At 40.1% G+C, this 21927-nt stretch overlaps 1 protein-coding gene across 3 annotated transcripts in view; it reads left to right on the top strand.

Annotated features, from left to right (window-relative positions):
- The window catches only part of SLC12A7 (solute carrier family 12 member 7), a 67713-nt gene that overhangs the window by 632 nt on the left and 45154 nt on the right, over positions 1-21927 (top strand). For all 3 annotated transcript variants that reach the window (XM_048940714.1, XM_048940712.1, XM_048940713.1), the window contains exons 2-4: positions 17175-17269; positions 18595-18717; positions 21374-21520. In XM_048940714.1, the coding sequence (XP_048796671.1) occupies positions 17175-17269; positions 18595-18717; positions 21374-21520 (365 nt within the window). The remainder of the gene's footprint in view (positions 1-17174; positions 17270-18594; positions 18718-21373; positions 21521-21927) is intronic.

The raw sequence follows: 21927 nt of genomic DNA, 5'->3' as shown, positions 1-21927 counted from the left end.
GGGTGGAAGATGTGTCTCTCCTTAAAAGTCAAGTCCTGCCAGAGTATGCTAGAGCAAGAGACAGGAGGAAAAGTTTCAGGCCGTGGAGAAAAGCGTAATCGTAGGTGGTTTGTTTCAGGGCCAGTCGTGTGCCTTTCTGCCAGCATCCGTCTCTCATTAGGCGAGGTTTTTGCTGCCTGGCAGTGCTGTGGTAGGAGCCTTGCCTTCTGCTAGGCCTCACCCCTGAAGTTGCAAAGGTGAGCAGAACAGAGCCTGAGGTGAAGCTTTGTAACGTTGTAAGCAGGACAGTCCTCAGGGCAGCCTGTTTGGCGACAGGATGAATATTTGTCTACAAGCAGCGGTGGGTTAAATAAGAGCTTTTCTCACTCAGGCGGTAAGGCTTGTCTAGGGAAGCAATAACTCTTCCTTCAGCTGAGGAACTTCCTCTTTGCAGAGCATGTTGCAGCAGCAGTTCCAAGTATGGTCCCTGAACTGCTGCTAGCAGTATGAAGACTCATTGAGTCTTACATGGTAGTTTGGACACTGCACTACAGTCTGAGCCCAAGTTCAGTAAGGGAGACTAAATGCTCTACTCAAATTCACGGGCTGAGGAAATGAGCAATGTACGTAGTTTCTTGAGGTACTGTATGGATGTGTGTACTGTGTAAAGCTGTGATGCATAAGATTGTTAAATTAATGCTTTGTAATCAAATAGTTGTCCGTAGCTCATTCTCCTGAGAACTTAATAAAAAAATACTAAAATACAAGCTTTGTCATTGGCAGCTAAAAGGTAGTGTGATTAAGCCCATCTAAAGGCTAAACTGCCAGAAAACAAAACTCATGCAGTGGGGAAAAACATGCTTCTCCTGTTCTTGAAGGTGAGCTGAATGAGTGCTGCAAAAATACGATGATTGCTAGAGTTGTAACAAGGTGCAGAGAGGATACAGTGAAGAGCGGGGATGGAAATAAGAAAAGAGGTGGAATGGTACATTCCTCTTCAGATTACCCATGGTTTATATACCCTATATGATTTTATTATTTGGGCTATCTAGAATTTTATGTTTTAGTTGAATTAGCTGATGTAAAAGGTGAGTAATCATTCTGGAATTGTCTTGTCTGCAGCAGTGGTTTCTTTTGTGTTTGGTTTGGTGTTTTTTTTTTTTTTTTTTTTTTTTTTCTTTTTAATTGTTTTGGAAGGAAGCAGAAACAGACTGTAAGCCATTGAATCACCAATAAAATATTCCTGGTGACTTATTATCAAGATACTTATCAACTGTTCTGTGTACTTCTGCATTCTCTGCTGATAACCTATGTGATCATAGAGTAAGTTGGGATTTTCTTACTGTATTTTCTTCACTCCTTCGTGAACATATGAAATTCTGAAATGTTCTTTTTGTGTGATCCCTGTACATCTTTGAAGAGGGGGAAGTTTAGGTGAGTGGCTATTTGATTGGATTATAGTACTTACTAAGATAGGATTTGTGATGAAGAATGAGGGGCAAAGTGTAGAAATTGGTGTATGAATTGAAAGACAGAAGTGAAGGTTGGAGCTTTCCGTAACTACAAAGTAGCAGGAGGAATTTGTATGTGCTTGTGTTGTTCAGTGTCCTTATAATTCCATACAAGTGAAGGAAGAGTAGTTAGGGAATAATTGGTAAAAGCAGGGAAAAAGGAGGAATGTACTGCAATAAATGAAGTTTTTTGAGAGTTTCTGGCTTTTTTCCCTTATTTTTACATGTATCAATAGTGAATGTTGATCAATTTCAAAGTTTTGACAGATTTATACTAATTTGTTTTTCATTAGCCATCCAACATATCAAGTATTTCAGAACATAACTAGCATCCTGTGGTGGTATTTACCTGGTAATAGCAGTGTCTTATTTACAAAAGAATATGATAAGTAACTCCTATAAAAATTCTTAAATTGAAGACCTTCAGTTACAAGGAGTATCAGTGACAAACCTGCTCATCTTCAAGTAAGCTATTAAAAAGCACACCTTCCCCTCCCCCTTACACAGTCAGGAAAATGGCATGTCATTTTAGGCATGTTATAAACTGGCAGTAAAGTCTACTGCTCGTAGGCATATAATCTCTTGTTTCTTTGTTCCTGAACTAATCGTAAAATCAAGTTAATACTTGTCAATCCCTCTTCAGATCACTCATGATTTTATAAACGTCACAGCTCAATCCTATCACCTTATGAACTTGATGCTAGAAACTGTTAATACGATTTGTCAAACTACATTCTAACCACCTCTCTCATCTGAGTACAACATACATGTCTTCTATTTTCTTATTAAATTATACATTAATGGCTTATCTGAGATCTCCTTTTTGATTCTATGGCAGCTTAACTTCCTTAAGCATGTTCAGTGAATGACTAGTTGTTTTGTCAGATTGTATCGGAGATCCTTGCAGACTGTATAAATTGTATTTCCATTACGCACATGCTGGTTGATTCTCTCCTTTAGCTCCTTTAGCTTTGGGAAACAGTGTCCTTTTACAGAAGCCATTGGTTGCTTTCCCCTTTACCCCTGGAATGTTGTGTAATACAACTCTGAAATGGAAAATACTATTCCTGTTGCAGAGAAATGCATACATGACACTTGGTCTCAGACACCATTGTTAAGTATAGGAGTCATCTTTGCTTTGAGGGGCATTGGCTATCCACATCATCTCCTGACGAATTTCTAGCTCTGCCATGGGACTCTAATTGATCCATTCACATTTCATAATGATTGGAGCTATGTCAAGGGAAGTGTTCCTGCTCTGTTAATAGCTACAAGGGGAATTGTTTCCACCTATGCAACCAGGGCTGGCCCTGCCCCTTTACCAGGTTCCATCACTGGTTCAGGCTGTGACCTAACAGTTCCCATACACTCCACTGTTTCAGAGCATGAAACAATGGCTGAGCATATCAGGGTCAAGCTATCCTTTGCAGTCTGGTTCATAATTGCAATTGTGACATTTGCTGTGATGCTGATATTATTTCCCATTGAGTGGATACAGTTTTTTCATCATGACTTAAAGAATCTATAATCTTCAATTATCGTAAGAATTATAGAATATTTAGAGTTGGAAGGGACCTTTAAAGGTCACCTAATCCACCTCCCCTGCCATAAACATGGACATCCCCAGCTAAATCAGGTTGTTCAGGGTTTGATCCAGCTTTGCCTTGAAAGTTTCTGGGATGGGGCATCCAGCACACCTCTGGGCAGCTTGTTGCAATGCCTCACCACCTTCACTGGAAAAGACTTTTTCCTTATGTCCAACCTGAATCTATCCTCTTGAAGCTTGAAGCCATTTCCCCACATCCTATCACCACGGACCCTGCTAAAGAGTCTGTCCTTTTCTTTTCTGTAGCTCCCATTTAGATACTGAAATGCCACAGATCAGGTCACCTCGGAATCTTCTCTTCTCCATGTTGAACAGGACCAGCTCTTTTAGCTGGTCCTTACAAGAGAGGTGTTCCATCCCTCGGATCATTTGTGGCCCTCATCAGGAAGTGCTCCACCAGGTCCGTGTCTCTTCTGTACCAAGGACTCCACATCTGTACACATACTCCAGGTGAGGCCTCACCAGCACAGAGTAGAGGGGCAGGATCACTTCCCTCCACCATGCTTCTTTTGATGCTGTCCAGGATATGGTTGGCTATCTGGGGTGTGAAGGCACATTGCTGGCTCATGTCCAGCTTCTTATCCACCAGTACTCCAGGTCTTCAGCAGGCCTGCACTCAATCATTTCATCCTCCAGCTTGTATTGGTAGTGAGAGTTGCCTCAACCCAGGTGCAAAATCTTGCATTTGGATTTGTTGAACCTCATGTCAACTACACCCCACAGCTTGGTGTCATCCTCAAACTTGCTGAGAGTGTGCTTGACCCCACTGTCAGTGTCATTAATGAAGATATTAAAGAGTATTGAGTAAAGAGTATTGATCCCAGCACTGACCCCTGTGGGATATGTCCTTCCAGCTTCTTTTGCAAGAAATGTTTGAAAGTCCATCATAAAATGTCACTGAAGAACAAGGTACTGTGATAATTCTTCAGTGACACCAGAACTCCTTCTGCTTCTGTCTCTGGTTGTCCTGGCAAGCCATGGACCTTGGGGAGAATAGAATAAGTATTTAATTGGCACTGAAAGAGGCAAATCTGCCCTCCATGGTGAAATACATACCATATTCCTGTCCTGTGTCAAACTTTCCACTTGGACGAGGCATGTCCAGGCCTTTTATACTACACCCTTTAGCCTGATATTGACGATTGAATAATTATATTAGGTATCAAAGGGGGAGTTTTGATCTGCTGGAGTGACATAATTAAGGTCCACTTTGTAATGAAAATTGGAGTGTGTATTATAATTTCGGATGGCCAAGTGCCAATTTACTTGTGGTATTATCATTCATTTCCCTTCTAATAACTCCCACCGTGATGTAAATAAGCCACACCATTTTGGCCCCACTTGCACTTCCCAAAGTCATCTTCTAGATTCTCAGGGGCAGGGAGCAGAAGATTATTTATCATTCCAACTGGGGGTCTCAGTTGTATGTCACTTCTCTTAATTTGGATCCTAAGTGGGGAGGCCCAAGTTGTTTGTAACATGTGCAGGATACTGGGTCTTTCATTCAGATCTCTCAGCATTTTGTGTAGTTTCTTAGTCCATCCCTGCAAGGATGAATGGCCTTTAGAATGCCATTATGCTGCTCTATCAGTTGCACTCACGTCAGATTATAAGGCAGATGGAACTGCCATTCAGTGTTATTTTCCTTGGCCTACTTTCATACCATTGTTCCTATAGAGTGCGTATCCTAGTCACTTTTGATGACCTGGGGAGTCCTGTATGCTCCCATCAATTTAGTTAATGCCTTGATAGTATGGACTTGATCTGCTTTTGGCACTTTTGGATAAGCCTGTGTTAATCCACTTGTGTCAATGCAGGTCAAGGCATATCTAGCCCTTTCACATAGAGGGAGAGGGCCTGTGTAGTTGTTCTGCCGTCTCTGCAAGGGGTGGTGTCCTCTGGCAAGATGTGCTGTTGTTTCTGGCAAAGGTCTCAGCTTCATCCTGGAGCATGCTTTGCGTTCTTGACATGCCTGGATGATATCTGACATTTGAACAGGCAGTCCCCATGCTTTTACTGCTGCCCATGTTGTTTTCTGCCCAGAATGTTACAACTTCTTATGTAGTTACTGGTTGATGTTCTCGGCTGGTGAATCATCTAGCCACCTTATCCAAGCTACTGTGTTGACTTCATCATCAAGAGTCCACTGGAGGGCCATAAAGATGATAAAGGGCCTGGAGCATCTCCCCTGTGAGGACAGGCTGGGAGACATGTGTCTGTCCAGCCTTGAGAAAAGAAGACTGTGAGGAGATCTCATTAATGTTTATAAATATATTAAGTGTGGGAGAAAAAGGGATACGGCCAACCTCTTTCTGTCTGTCTTTCAGTCTGTGGGAACAGGACAAGGGGAAATGGCCATAAAGTGGAGCATAGGAAGTTTTGCACCAATATGCAAAGGAACTTCTTCACAGTGAGGGTGATAGAGCACTGGAACAGGCTGCCCAGAGAGGTTGTGGATTCTCTTTCTCTGGAGATATTCAAGACCCGTCTGGATAACTACCTGTGCAACCTGATGTAGGGAGCCTGCTTTGGCAGGGGGGGTTGGACTCTATGATCTCTGGAGGTCCCTGCCAGCCCCTACAATTCTGTGATTATGTGATCATTCTCCAGTGACTGCATGGGCTGATGTCTGGATACATGGTAGGTGTATACAGTTCTATGCCTAACCATGTCCCATGCATCCAACCATATGTCTCTGCTCCAGATTGGTCAGGTTTGGGCAGTCCAATCCTGAGTGGCCCACTGTGCAATCCAAAACGTAAATCCTCAGTAGACTGTCCAGCTATCCATGCAGATGTGCAATGCACTGTCACCTGGCTCCTGGGTTATAAACATTCACACTGCTTTTAGCCCCCTGGCTACTCTGTCCATGCCCTTCTTTGAACCAGATGGCCTCAGTTGAGGGAGGGTATCCAATTGCTTGCCATTTAATATGATTTCCTTTGCTGGACTCATCTGTGTACCAGGTGTCTTCTAGCATAGGGTATTTTTAGGACAGGATTTCCCTCTGGTGGAGCGATAGTGGTCTCTTCAGGAGCATCACTATGGTACATCACTGGGCCTAGTATCTTTTGTAGCTCTTCTTTTAATGGTGAAGACAAGTGACTTGACTGCCCCAGACAGGCAACCCAATGTGCCTCTGTCTGGGCTTGGGCCATCCCTGTCTTAGGAGTATGTGATTTGTCTTTTACCCCCCCTTGAATAGGTAGTGTTGTTTTTACTGCTGCTTCTGCTGTTTGTGTTATTGGCTCTTCTGCCTGCAGGGCAGAGTATGTGGCCAATAACTGTTTTTCAGTTGGGCTATACTTTTCTTCTGTTCCATACCAAACCTGACACCAGAACCCTGACACTGCTGCAGTCCCCATCCAAACCCTTCCTGGGTTACATGCTTGTCTAATTTGGCAGGTAGAGTGGGATTGAATATACTAAGTACCTTGCTTGTTTGATGGCTGATTTGGCTTGCTGAAAAGCATCTTATTCCATCTGTCCCTTATCTCACGATTAGCCTTTCTTAATTAGTCTATACAGAGACCTCAGGATTTGTGCATGGTGGGGTATGAAGATGTTGACTGTTTACAGGCTGCTTTGGTCCGGTTCCATGACTGATGGGGTGTGGAGACCCACAGACCCATGCTCCAGGAGAGGGGGAAAGGGGAAGGGAGATGGGCAAAACAGTGGCAACGATCTGAGAAGGAAAGCTAATGTACTAAAAAAGATATTGGAATGCAAGGTAACACAATATAATACAGTATGATTGGAATTGAAGCTAATAAATCATGTAAAATGAGAATGTCCAAAAACCAAAGGCCTTACTCTAATGCTGAAAATGAGATGGGTATGGAGCACAGATGCTGCAGAGACAAGCAGAAAGGGAAAAAGGACATCTTGTGATTTATGAACAGTTTGATCTTTCCCTCTGAATGGAAAATGGAAACAGAACAGTGAAAAGTCTTTGGGGATATGTAGTTCTTCTCTTCTAAGACAGGTGTACCCAGAACTATCAAAATCCATGGAACTGGAGAGTAAACTCGTTAGTTTCCATAGCACTACATGATGTTATGATGTGGAATACTGATAACAAAAATCACAAAACCATGACAAATGGTTGTCCAGTATCCTAGGGTGCCCAAAAATTCTTGTAGATGTTTTGCTGTAGTTAGTATTGGAAACATCAGTATCTTATTCATAATGGCACTGGGTAAACTTTTGTCTTCTCTGACCAGATGACTCCCAAAATTTCACTGATAGTCTGAGCCCTTGAACCTTTTGTGGATAGATAGCCCAGCTCTCATAAGGTAGTTTGATAGTGAACCTACCACTTTTCCAAGTGTTTCCAAAGAGGCAGAAGTTAGCATTAAATCATCAATATAATGATATAATTTGATGTTATCTAGTTTATTCCACCCCACCAAGTCACAGGCTACCAAATTATGGCAGTAAATTGGTGAATGTATTGGTTAATGTATCCTTGTGGTAGGACCTGAAAGATTCACTGCCTGCCCTTCCATGTGAATGCAAATTGGTTTTGTGATCCTTTAGCAATGAGGATACTAAAGAACATGTTAGCTAAGTCTAGGTCGCAGTAGTAGGTTTCTAGCTCCATACTTGATGTGTCCAGGAGGGTGACAATATTGTGTACCATGCGAATTGGGATGGTGACCTTATTCAATTCTTTATAGTCTACTGTCATCCACCAGGTCCCCTCTGGTTCCTGTACAGGCCATGTAGGGGAGTTATAGGAGCTATGTGCTGGTCTGATGATCCCCATTTTTTCTAATTCTTGTATTGTTCAAGTGATTTCTTCCTGACCTCCTGGGATTTTATATTGTTCTGTATTAGTGATCCGGCATGGCTGGGACACACAAATGCACTCATACTTTGCATAGCCCTGCACAATTGACTGTACTGACTGGACAGCAATACTCCTAATTCGTAACCTGAACTCTCCAAAATTAGTTTGGAGAGTCAGTCCCCTCACTTTATCTATGCCTAATATCTATTCTACCAATACAGGAATATAGTTTGTACTCCTGAGGAGGTAGGCATCCAACACCCAATTTTAATGAGGTTTGTGCCACAGGGATCATTTTTCCCCCATACTCTCCTGTAATAGCCCATTTACTGGAAACTTTACGGGTCACCATGGACTATAAACATCTCAGCTCCCATTTCAACTGTTGCCATTTCTCTTTGTATATTTTTGGGGAGACAAGCATATTGCCAATTTGACGTAGGGCCTCTGTTCCTCTTTGGAGGCCCTAATCCTCAGGTGACCATGCCCCCTCTTCAAGCCATGAGTTGAGAAATCTTTTGGAGGCCCAGCTGTGGCTGCTTGGGCCCCCAGGGACATTTTTTAGATTCAGTGTTGGGGTGTCTTCTAGCCTCCGTGCCTGTGGAGGAATCTTTTTTTATAATCCTGATATCTTCCCTCTTAGTGGGTGAGAGTGTAAATTGTTGTTTCTCTGTTGTTAATTGCCTCCACAGATCTAGGAGGACATGGTTAGGTTGTTTTTCAATCTTACTAAACTGTACCTTGGCCCGTATGAGGTTATGCCACATTTGCCAGGAGTGGGGCTGTTGAATTATGGCCTCAAAGGCCACCAAAAGATTTAAGATCACTATAAATGTCCTATAGCAATGGGGAGGGAGCTTACTGTAGAATCAAGTCTCTCATACCTGCAAGTGAGTTTGACCAAGTCAGGACTCTCAGAAGAGTCCTCATAGCTTGCTTCTCTCATACCTAGCTCCTTAATTCCAGAGCTCTTTCATGGAATTTCATACCCCACTATGGGGGGGTTTATCTGTATTACTAGGCCGCATCAGTCAACAGGCTGCCATAATCCATTGAATTAAAGAGTGATTTTCCTTGTTGTATATGGCAGTCATATAATCATTGTCTTAAGGCTGGTTGTGTTGTAATATATGCTAGTTTAGGAATTTGAGGCCATTTACTACAATTCTTTCAGCTTCCATATTCCATAGCCTTAGTAGCCAGACCACTATACTTCTCTTGGCCTCTGTTGGAAATGCTGGGCTAGATCCATTCATTGGTTTGGCTGTAGTATAAGGGAAATTGTAACATGCATAGCTATTTGAGGGGAAATCAGTCCTCAGGTGGTACACTCCTGGCCTTTCTTGTTTTTTTTTTTTGCATGACTATAGGATGGATATCTAGCGGGTCCAGTTCTACCAGGGCCTCTAGTTCAGATTTTTTTTTTAACAGTTCTTTCCAATATTGTTAAGGCCATAGTTCAGATTTTTTTAAAATAGTTCTTCTTTCCAATACTGTTAAGGCCATAGAAATCAGATTGCTCGTGGTCCCCTTTGCTTGCAGTGGACAGGGCCCTGACTTGTGGTTTTGGGCCAGTTTGGGTGGCCTCATCTGTAAGCACAGCAAGTTTATGCTTTGCTGTTTAACTCTATCATGTAGTGAGTTATTTTCTTCCTCAAGATTTTGTTCTGAAATATTTCGGTGATTTAATGCTGTTAACAGAGGCCATGCTACAGTAGAAGCAGCCAGCTGCCTCTCCTTGTTTGTCATAATTCTTTTTTTCTAGGCCCTCAATCTAAGCAGCCATGAAGGCGGAGGAGCTAGCAGTGTTTCCCTCATCTCTCACTGGGCTCCATTTTTCTATAATAGAAGCCAGCGCATGCCATGGAGAGACTAGGAATCCCAAATGTGTCTGAGTAGCTCTTTCCCCACGGGGATAGATTTCCCTCATCCCAGACATCCTGCTACACCTTCTAGGAAAGCAATTGTAAGTTAGTATTACCTTTTGTGGGTGGCTCTTATTTTCTTTTTTCTTAATTAGTTTCCTTAATTAGCTATAATCTTTAGCTAACTCACAGCAATCAAAAATAAACAGTGTCCAGCCTGTTTAGGAAATCATTATGGGAGCCTTTGGATGGTGATAGTTTGAGTGGTAATCTCTTTAGAAAACATTTATTTATTTATTATGAAAACTAATATGTATCTAAAGAAAAAAAAAATCACATTCTCTCTTTGGAAGAAGAAAGGAAACATTCTGTTTCTTGCTTTGTGAAGAGTGGAAAGTTTGCCTATTGTCTTTTCAGACTGAGAAAGGGAATTTTATAGCATTGCTCAAAAACTGCTGACATGACTGGTTTTGTGCAGCTGCTTAGCAGCCTGTGTGTGGAGGCTGTTGAGGAGAGTAAACAGAAAGTGACAGGAGGTAAGATTTGTCAGCATCAGTGAGTTAAAGCAGGTCTTGTAAGAGGAACTTTAGGAAATGTTCCTGGAATGGCTTTCAGTGCTTTCTGGCCTTTCCACAGGTTGTTGTTTTTTTATGCAGGTGTTAGGATCGTAGGGAAAAGTAGATTTCTGGTGTGATTAAAAGATTACGCCACAGGAAATAGTATGTTGTAAGCAATGAAATCAATTCAATGAATTGTAACCATTTATATGAAGTTGCTTTAGGCTAGTATAGAATATATAAAATTACACAAACTAGAAAACATTGATATTGATATATCTAATTTGAAAAAGAATTAACAACTTAGAAAAGAGGGCTTAAAAGGAATCTCTTTTCTAAAACAAGTGTTTTGAAATGTAAAAAAGAGCTTGCAAAATCATTATGATTATATATTAAAGTGTTTTATTCATCTGCTACATCTTCACTACCCTGCACGTGCTTCCTCCGTAAAAGCAGTGTTTAGCAGCTATATGTGCTGAAGACATATTCATATGTACTTGATGCATAAACCAGCTTTTCTGACCATAGATGAGTCTTTGGAATAGGTTGCTATTATTTGCTGTTAACATTTACTGGAAGCATGTTGAAGTGAATTTATTTAATGGGAAGAAAACCTTAAGCTGCATTTATTATTAGGTAAAGACATGGGATTTGAGTGACTTGATCCTGCCCATTTCACTAAGCATAGTATTAATTGCTGACGGAAATCCTTCAGCTTAATTCTGATCAGTGGGTTCTGTGACTGTCCTGTAGTTTGACTGTGTCATGTGCCTGTTTCACACTGTGTGAATCCTTAATGAGTTGTTGCAGGATTAATCCAGTACTAGTAAGAAACAGGATTTGAGGTCTTACACAAAGCTGGGAAGAAGCAACCATCAGTTTGTTTCTCTTCTTGATGTGTGAAGAATCATCAGAGAGGAATTATTTGATTTTCCTTAATTATGAATGAACGAGATAATGAAGACAGTGGGCAAAATCCAAGTGAGTCTCTTTAAAACACGGTACCATAGGTCTATTGAGTATTTTACTGAAGTAGCAGATTCTGTACTTCCTGCTGCCTTGTAAAGAATTGATTAAAATTTTACAGCGTGCTGTCATTGAAATTACACTGTGCTTATTAAAATAGCTGAGGGAAAGGGAAATAGGGAAATTAAAACTTGGGGATGCAAATAAGGTGAGTGGATATAGTATTGGAATCCTCCATTACGTAAAGGGGTTTACAAGGAGCTTAAATACGTTCTGTTGTGCTTTTCAAGTTAATTTAGATAAATTGTGCTAGCCATTAATTGTTATAATGTCTGAAATCGATGATTTATTGAAAAAAATTAAACAACTCCTTATTAAGAAGTAAATTGTAAATGAAGTAGATTGCACTGAATTTTCAATCTCATCCCATGTAAAAATTACGGTAGGCAGGATGTGTTCAAACAAGGTTATTGATGTCTTCATAGTTTGAATTAAACTTTTGAAAGTCACTGTCTTACTTTGAGTCTATTTTAGTACTTTTCAGTTTACTTCAATAAAATGTATGTTTTTGGAGTAGGAGGGGTAAGGAATTAATTTTTTAATATTATCTGAGTCCTGCTTGCTAATTAAAAAAATACAATTGGACATGTAGAAAGTAAATATGTATGAGATAGATGATAGAATTGTACTTCTTGCCACAGGTAATTTTCTTGAATGTGACATTTTGATATTTCATATTAAGTGACTTTTAAACCAATTTTTTTAACCTTACATTGTTTATTTATTTATGTTAACAGTGGATTTACCCCTGTGCAAACAGGACCTCTGTGTTTTCAGTTTGCAGTGGCTAGACTGTTCTTAATCTGACCCAATACTGATGTCATGATTACGCTACTTAAGTCTTTGTTTGGAAAGGGACATTTCATTGTATCTTGATAATCAGAACGTATTCCAGCATGCATGGGCTGTGCTTTACAATTGCTATTTTGGAGCACTTTTTTTCTAGTTTTCAAAATCTATGCAAGCTTTTTCCTCCCCTCCCCTCTCCTCTCCTCTCCTCTCCTCTCCTCTCCTCTCCTCTCCTCTCCTCTCCTCTCCTCTCCTCTCCTCTCCTCTCCTCTCCTCTCCTCTCCTCTCCTCTCCTCTCCTCTCCTCTCCTCTCCTCTCCTCTCCTCTCCTCTCCTCTCCTCTCCTCTCCTCTCCTCTCCTCTCCTCTCCTCTCCTCTCCTCTCCTCTCCTCTCTTGTAGTGTAACAACAGATACAGGTGCTTGCTCACTGGGGCTTGTTTGGACAAAATGTATTTGAATATGAAGTCAAATAGGAACATTTTTTTGAGTGTGAGCAATAAAGAGCAGGTATAGTGTGGAACAGAAAGGAAATAATGAATCTGGAAAGGATTTAGGGATCAGGCTGGAATAGAATAGCATGAGCTTGGTTTAATGCTGTGTTAAAGAGGGCTGGCATGATCCTTGGAGTAGAAAGGTGATTATTATGCTTCTTTAAATAGCACAATTGAGCCTAATATTAGAAGGCTGTACTTGGTTTTTAGAGCTTGAATTTTTCTTGCATGTCTTCCCTTGCATGTTGTGTTTGGAAGGTGTATTAAGAAATTACAGAAAAAATTTTGAAAAAAGCCAGGTTAAATTAGAAATAAGGAAAACTTCTTTGAGATTTTTCTGCTGATTGAAAATCCTTAATCATCATCACCATCATAAAACTCTACAATTTTTATTTCAAGTCTGAAAACACTAGGGTCAGATCTTAGCATGCTTTCTCAAAGTTGTTCTGCCTAATGCAGAAATTCTGCAATCTCTGGAAACACGGGAAAAAAGATTAGATGGTCTAATATTTTTTTTTGTCCTTAATCTCTTGAACAAGCATCCAAGTGCAGATTCAGGACAGTCCAGCCAAGATTGATAGTGTGCTTCACAGTCTTCAAACTAGTATGAGGCTAGTCTGTTCCTGTGTGAGTATTCATGGGAAACACCTGGTGAAAAATTTGCAATATTTCAATGTTGCAAATGAATTTCCAAATTGTTTCCACAGCATTGAAGCCATTATTCAGCCCTGTACACAGTTCCCTGCCCATAGTCGACCAATTTGAGTAGATGAGTCATTGAACCACTTTCATTACCTGACTGCTGTGCATGGCTGTCCACAACGTGGCTTGTGGCTTCACATCACTGTCATCACTGCTGAAACGCACAACCTGTGGCCTCAGTATGTCAACATAAATAGGCTGGTTTGGGTTGGAAGGGACTTTTAGGATCATCTATGTCCAATTGCCCTGCTATAGGCAGGAAGGGGAATATGCCCACAAAGGTAGGAAAAGCCTGAGCTTATTTTGTCCCTCACAGTGGTGGACACAAGTCTAACTAAGCTGCTTACTTCAGCTCTGAGAGTGACACAGAGAAACCAAAGTAGGCACAGTATCTCTGAACATCAAGACTAACAGTTTTGTAAGAAGGTATTTTGATTGTAAGAAGGTATTCTGATTGTCCTATGGGCAAAATAAAGAATCATTGTGCTTTAATGTTGTCAAGACCCTTTGACCTGGGCCTTATCTTCATTCTGCCTCTGGAGAAATGAAGGAGTGGAGGAATGCAGACACGAGCAGAACCAACATCCATCTCTGCCTGCCATCCCTGAGAACCTCCTGCTTTGTTCCTACTTATCTTTCTCTCTATCCACCTCCCTCCCACCTGCCTTTGCACAGCTCCACCTGGCTCCTCCTGCCAGCAGAGCTTGGCATGCCATTGGCAGCAATGCCGCTTCTGCTCTTCAAAGCAACAGGAAGAGGAAGGCAGAGAAGAGGATCCCTTGGTTCCCTGCTCTGACAAATTTAAACTAAAAGACCCCAGCAGCGATCTGTTGCTTTGCACAGACATTACAGCTGCAGTCACCTGGCCTCCTGTTTTGCTGGCTGTTGTGCTGGGAGAGTCTTCACAATTTCGTTTAGAAGCCAAGGGTACAACTGCAGGGCTCAAGTAGTGGCTGCAGTGTTGATCTGGTGGAGGGGCTACACAAGGGCCCCTCTGTGTTCCTGGGGGATTTCATATGCCTCCGGGCCCTGTGCAAGCAGGGGGCCCACTGCCTTCTCTCAGGAGAGAGTGGGTAGCCCATGGCTTCTTTGCTTTCCGTAAGCATTCAGCTAGTGTCGATGAATGTCAGTGGGCACAATTTTTTCCATGCAATGGAATCAAATTATGCACCTTTGCTTCACATGCACTTCCAGGTCAGATGCCATTTTCTCAGACTGCCTCTCTGCTGTCAGATACTGCAGGGCAACAAAATGTAATGGGATACGGAAGGGAATACAGATTTGATCCAAGTGCATTTTGCCCTTCAAGACAAATACTTTGAATACAGGCCTAATTCCAGCGTATGTTTTATTTGTTGTATGGAAGCGTTAATGAGAAAAGGTTTAATGGCATTCACAGTTATAATGTTAGGGCTAGAACTTCAGCACACAGCCCTGGGTCATTTTGTAATTTGTGTGTTATGATGTATCTGCTGTTGGAAAAGAGCTTAGTATGTTAGGGGGTAGAGTGATACAGTAGGTATAATTACTTTTCTCATAACTTTATTAGAGAGGCATGGACAGGTGTGATGTTGGCTGGAAATGCTGAGGAAAAAAAAAAAAAGAATTTGAGGAATTGAAACCCTGTTTTATGTTTTTCCATTTGAAGTTTGAAGGTGTTTTTGACAAGACTTGTTTGTTAGAGATGATATTCTGAGTTTTTTTCTTACTGGAACAGAACCAAGAAACAGAATCATAGAATCACTCAGGTTGGAAAAGACCTTCAAGATCATCAAGTCCAACCACAACCCAAGCATACTACCCTCACTCTAACAACCCTCTGCTAAATCGTGTCCCTGAGCACCACATGGTTTTTAAACACATCCAGGGATGGTGACTCAACCACCTCCCTGGGGAGCCCATTCCAGTGCTTAACAACCTTTTGTGTAAAGAGGTTTGTCCTGATACCCAACCTAAACCTCCCTGGTGAAACCTGAGCTTATAAAGGAGGACTTCAGTATTCAGCTATCTATAACCTAAATTATCAGTGTACAGAGCTGAGTTCATTTTACTTCTGAAAGTGTTAAGACTAATAAAGTGAATAAATATTCACAATAAATAGTTTAGTATATCTTTTTGATAATTTGTGTGGTCTAATATTTGCTGCTGAGTCATAACTCCAGTTACATTACGCCCCGTACAAATGCAAACCAACACTTGAAATGGACCAACTCATTTTTTGAAGACTAACCCTTTGTACCCCAAAGGGAGTGTTAGTATTTAGCTAGTAAGTACCACTACTAGCTGTGAGTGGACAAGAAAAGTCAACAGAACTGTGGTCTTAGTAAGACAAATATTAAGAAACCTTATCCAATGTAAGAGTTTTAGCTGTTGAATTGGTCTTGTAAGGAATGCTTTTTAAAAACTTTAACAGAAATAGCATAGTCATTTCAAGGAACACAGCTGAAGAAAACAATGTTCTGGTGATTTTGGTGAGAAACTACAAAGTTCTAGTACTGGTATGTATGCTTTAGTGTGATGATGTGAGAAGTCAGCAAGTATTGGAGGACATAGTTGTGTTTTGTTTTATGCAGAAAAGTTAACTGGACTATTTTCTCTAAGTACAGTGGGGCTAATTAAAGGATAAAAGCCAGTTTCCCTGACAATCTTGTGCTAAACTGATACATTTCATGCCTTGTGAAAACGTACAGCAAAACCAACCAAGCGCTGGTGCGTGAGAAAGTGTGGAAAACTAGCCAGGCTGTAGGACTTGAAGCAACGTGGCTTTAATTATAATCTATAGAGAAACAAAAATGGAAGCTGGTGGGTAAGATAAAATGTTAGGTAAGAACAGTAGTTGTGAGTGAATTAATAGTTGTTTTGGACCATGGAAGTAATTCTGGAGGACTGATGGACAATAGCTGTGTTTTGAATCTCTTATGATATCATTGCAGCTTCTGTCATAGTGTTGTGATAGTGTGGAGCCTATTGTATGAGGGAGTGATGAACATTGCAAGGATCTTTTTCAGGAATATTTTTAGTCTTATCTTCTTGAGGTAATTGGATGTACTTCTCTCCTGTTACAACCAGGATAGTACTGCTGTCAGGAGTCCTGTGTTTACAATAGGTTTGTTCTGGGACTTCAGGTTGGGACAAGTGCCCTGGAAAGGATATAGTGAAGGACACAGGGAAAAGAGGACAGGTTTTTTTTTTTTCTGCAGCTCTTTTTCAATTGTGTAGCAAAGAGGCTACATATATTTATTGTTGCTGCAACTTGTAAGGACAAATGAGCAATTTGGAGTTTCCAGTGTTGTGACAGTATGAGCACATTCTTGCATTGTATGGCTAGACACTAGTGAAAGTGATGATGTATTTGAAAAGGTGCTCCGGAGCTGGTCAGAGAATCTACAGCTGCGTGTGATTGATACCTCAACAAGAAATAGAATAAACATGGCATATCATAGAGTCTCTGCAAATTTTACAAAATAATTCTTACAACTTTTTTTTCTTCCCATAAATTCCTGTCTCAGTACTACTGAAGTATTTCCTTAGGTGTGGTCATGGAGTCCCTGTGCAACTGACTCATACCTTCTTGAACTCATAACTTCTTGAACATTGAAAGCCTAAGGCATCAAAAAACAACAAAAAAACCCCAAGTTATTTCTTTTTAAAATCGTAGAACTACCTTAAGTGACCAGTGGCTTTTTCAGTGTGGTTGTTCCTTATCAGGTTAGGTATTTCATAGTTGTCCTGTTTTTGAAGTAGGAATTCAACTGCAGTTCCATTTGCTTCCTGGAATATTTTTAAAACAACACCCTGAGAATATCCCTTGTATGATGAACCTTGCTGATTTTTGTTTTGTTTTGTTTTCTGCTAGGAGATGGTGTTTCTAGGGAAAGTAGTCCGTTTATTAACAGTGCAGAGATGGACAGAGGAAACATGTACGAAGGTAAAAATATGGCTCTCTTTGAGGTAAGTTCTCATTTCGTTGTGTATGTGTCTGGATGCATGTTTTGTTTGGTAATTTATATATTACTATACATATATATAGTATATATATATGCATTACATATATGCATTGCATTCAGCCTCCCATTCTCTTGTTGTCCTTCTGTGCTCCTACCTTCTTTCTTCCAAAAATGTTAGCACAGAAAACATAATCTTTCAGTTCTCCTGTCAGACAAAAATTTGTGCACTGCTTTTCACTGAACTTTAGAGAAGATTGTACTAGGAGTCATTAATGTTTGTCATTAAATCTCTTTACCACTTATGACATTTCTTACTATTTTTTTTTTGACGGAAATCATGATACCAGAGTTTTGTCTCTGGATTTATCTCCTTCAAATTCGAATTCATAGATCAATATGCAAAACTACTTCTTGTTCAAATAAGATATTGTATTACTCACTGTTGACAAATTGTTGCTGCTGTTTTGTTTTTTTTTTTTTCCTTTTTTTTTCCCCCTTATTGTCCCTAATCATCTTTGAAATATATGCTTGCATTAGTTGTTTTCAACAACTGCTGATATAGCGTTGAATTTTTTGGTATCCTGTGTTCTGTAGTATGTGTTTCCTAGAGTCTTAACATTTTCAGCTGACTTGTATTTGTAAAAGATCTTTAATAACTTCAAAGAAGTTAGTTCAAAGAACTGTGTTGTCATGACCTAATACCTTCAGGCAAAGATTAGTTTTTGTATATTACTGTTTTCAGTTCCAATCTGTTGTCTTCCTCCCAGTATTTGATCCTGCATGCTTGACTCAATCTTTTAGTTCTGCTTCTCTTGGTATCCTTTTATTGCGTGTGTTTCTTTAGGATTTTATTATTGTTTTCACCATGCTTTGGTTTTGTAGCAGGTATTTGGCTGAAGAAAGATCAGCTTGCTTCTGTGTCAAGTAATATTACATATATTTAATTACATCTTATGTGAATATGTTCCAAAGCATACATTTGTTCAAAATATGTACATTGTTTTAAGAGTAGTCCATATGGTTCATGGTTCTTGAGAAGGTGCTTGAGAAAATTACCTAAGGCTACTTTTAGGGCTTTTTTTTCCAGCATTCAGCTTGTGTCTAAATGTCATGACCCTGCCACTGCAATATAGGGAGGGACAGCAATATAATAATATAGAGTTCAACTATAAAGATTTACTTTTGTTCTTTGACATAACTGGTATTTGGTCATGCTAGTTTTCAGATTAGAATGATTCAGGAATAACCTGTTGAGTGTAAGTTTGAAGTACTATCATAGAATCATAATTTAAGTTTTTATTATATGCAGTTTTCTTAAAATCCTGACAGGAGGAAATGGATAGCAATCCAATGGTGTCATCTCTTCTTAACAAACTAGCAAACTACACAAATGTGACTCAAGGTGTGGTGGAACATGAAGCAGATGAAGACAGCAAGCGAAAGGAAGTCAAGGTATCTGAACTTCTGATAAGTTACGACAGAGCTAGCCACATAAAGAGAAATATTTTTTAGCCTAGAAAGAAATCACACAATTCTCTAAAAACAGGAGAGAGAAAAGCAGAAGTGTTCATTGATCTTGCTAGTGTGTTTTAGCAACACATTGTTGTAGAAGTTCCATATGAAATGTATGTCAAATTCAGAACCAAAACAAGCATTACATGCATCTCAGTTCCCTCTTAATTTTGTTCCCTTCTGTCCTTGTATTAGCAACAGTAACTTTGTTTTACCTCTGGTGAGGATGCAGTTTGACATTCTTCTCATCTGATGGTTTATTGATACATTTCAGTTGGCTGGATTGTTATCTGAGGTTGAAATTAGAAAAAACTTGAAATGGAGCAAGCCACTTTTTATGATCAGAAGTGTATTTGCTTCTTAATATGGCAGCGGGTTTTTTGTTTGTTTTGTTTTTTGTATTAGGTCTATTGTTCCTGTGTTTGGAGGAGGCTCTCTAGCATATTTGCTTGAAGAGAGCAGCTAAGATCTCCAACGGTTGTCTGCTGGGTGCCCCAACTGCCTATCTATGCCTTTGTATGAGAGGAACATAAGCAACCTTGTCAGGCTATAATAAGATACTATGTTGAACCTTCTATGAGCAGGAAGCTGTCTTAGAAGGAGAAAGCCAGGATCAAAACCATGTATAACACAAAACTGCAGTCAAGGAGGGATGATGAGCTGTGACTGGTAGGGCATGAAAGCTGAATGAGGGAAACTTAGGGTAGGTACTGGCAGAATGAGAGTACTGGCAGTTATTCGTCTTTGAGTTTCTACTGATCTTATATTCTGAGCTATGAAGGAAGAAGGAAAAGCAGATGAGAAAGAATAGAAGGAAAGAAGCACCTGGGAAGACAGATACAAAAAGGTGCTTGGAATTAAGGTTATAACTGGAACTTATTTATAGGAGGGATTTATAGTATTGTACCTGAATACTTGCTCTAGAACTGTTTTTGTTAAGACTTGACTGCTACTGGGAGTTGTTGGGACAGTGTTGTGGCTTAACCTGACATGTAGCAAAGCACCATGCAGTCATTTGCTTATTACCCCTGCCCCCTCCAACTCCACATCCCCTCAACTGCTCCCAGTGGCATGAGGGAAAGAACTGGGGGAGGGGGGATAAGGGGGTGTGGAGTAGAACTCATGAGTTGAGATAAATATTCTTTTACCAAGACAGAAAAGGAAGAGGAAAGGAAGTAGTAGTATTAATAACCATATACACACAAAACAAGTGGTGTACCAGCCACCCACTGATGTCCAGCTAGTTCCCAAGTAGCAGCTGCTCCCCTAGACATCTCCTCACTAATTTTCAAGATTTTTTTTTTTTGTGTGTGTGTGTGATGTCATATGGTATGGAAAATCCCTTTGGTTAGTATAGGTCATCTGTCCTGATTCTGTCTCCTCGCAAATCCTTGTGTCCTCTCAGCCACCCTCACTGGCAAGGCAGTACAATAAGCTGAGAAACTGAAATGTTCTTGGCTCCATGCGTATGCTGCATACAGCACTGCTCTGCCACAACTAAAATAGTGCTCTGTTATCAACATTGTTTGTCTCTTAAAGCCAAAACGTAGCATCATACCAGACACTACAAAGAAAAAAATCAGCTCTTTCCCAGCTGAATCCAGGACAGACAATGATCAAGGCTGTGGAATAAAGTCTGTAGCCTTTTGCTGTTCTTCACTTGTTTATCAGTTGTAGTTTCTTGTTCAGTTTTGGCTTTTGTTAATGCAGCCCAGTGTTAGCCCGTCTAGAACTAACTGGCCAAATGAACACTGTATTTACTTGCACTATATCAGCTTGTGTCCTGAAAGCATGATTTGTGTATGTTTTCTTTTTACCCTTTGGTGTCTGAAATTAATTGAGATTAAGCAATTGTCTGGTAGAGTAGAATTTTAATGGCATAATATAGTACTGGAATACTTCTACTATATAAAGAGACTGAGAGGGCAACTATTCAAACTGGAGAAGAGGAAACTTGTGGGGATCTAATTTATACACAGTGATATCTGAAGGGAAGTTGCAAAGAGGATGGAGCCCTGTTCTCTTCAGTGATGCCCAGTGCCAGGACAAGAGGCAGTAGACACAAATTGGAAGGCAAGAGTTTCTATCTAAAAATCAAGAAACACTTTGCTGTACAGGTGAGAAAGAACTGACACAGAGCAGTAGTTGTAGAATCTCCTTGGAGACCTTAGAAGCTGTATGGACGTGGTCCTGGGCAATTTGCCCTGGGTGTCCCAGCTTGAGCAGAGGGTTTGGACCAGGTCACCAGCAGAGGTCCTTTTGAACTTAACTGTTCAGTGATTCTGTAGTAACTGAGCTTGTATACAACATCAGTGTTACCAACATTATCCAGTGTGCTAAAAAATAAAGATAGAAGTCTGCATGGCATTGTGTCCTTTTATGTACTTGGAAATCTAGTGCAACCCTTGCTTGCTGTTTTAAATTGGCTGCATTTTTTACAGCCTGAGTTGTGATTTGAGATGAACTTCTGTACCTGGAGACCTAGTATGCATATTTATTGCTTCTAAGTTGAGTATTTCAACAGAAAAGGCTGACATTCATGAAGTGCAGAAGGTTAATGGTGAGGCCTGAATGGTTCTGTTGTCTTTGCTTCCAGGTTCCACGAATGGGCACATTTATTGGTGTGTATCTCCCTTGCTTGCAAAACATCTTGGGAGTTATTCTTTTCCTGCGTTTGACATGGATTGTAGGAACAGCTGGAGTTCTTGAGTCTTTCATCATTGTTTTCATGTGCTGTGCTTGTGTAAGATAATCTTTTTCTTTATTATTGATCGGTTTACTATTCTGTTACCAGAATACAGCTGTTTTCTCTTGTATAAACTAACATTACAAGATTTTTCCTTAAGATAAATTTCTCTATAAAGTAATAATAATTTTTCTATAAAATTTCAGAACAATTGGGAGATACAGGGTGGGTCTTCTATAACATTTAAATGTATGCACTGAATGTCATGTGTCCTTTCAGCATATATTGGGTTTTCTGTGATCCAGTGATAGTAAGTTTTAGCTTGAAGTATTTAATGGATTCTATTCAACGAGCAAATATTTCATGATACACATTGTATCACACTGAGACCTGAAGTCTTCCATTATTATTATTTTTTTTTTTTACAACTTTTGAACAAACCAAAACATAAACTACTGGCATCG

The sequence above is a fragment of the Lagopus muta genome, chromosome 3 (assembly GCF_023343835.1).
Source record: "Lagopus muta isolate bLagMut1 chromosome 3, bLagMut1 primary, whole genome shotgun sequence".
Classification (NCBI taxonomy): Eukaryota; Metazoa; Chordata; class Aves; order Galliformes; family Phasianidae; genus Lagopus; species Lagopus muta.
Note: the sequence above shows the minus strand (reverse complement) of the source record. Positions and strands in the feature narration are given on the sequence as shown.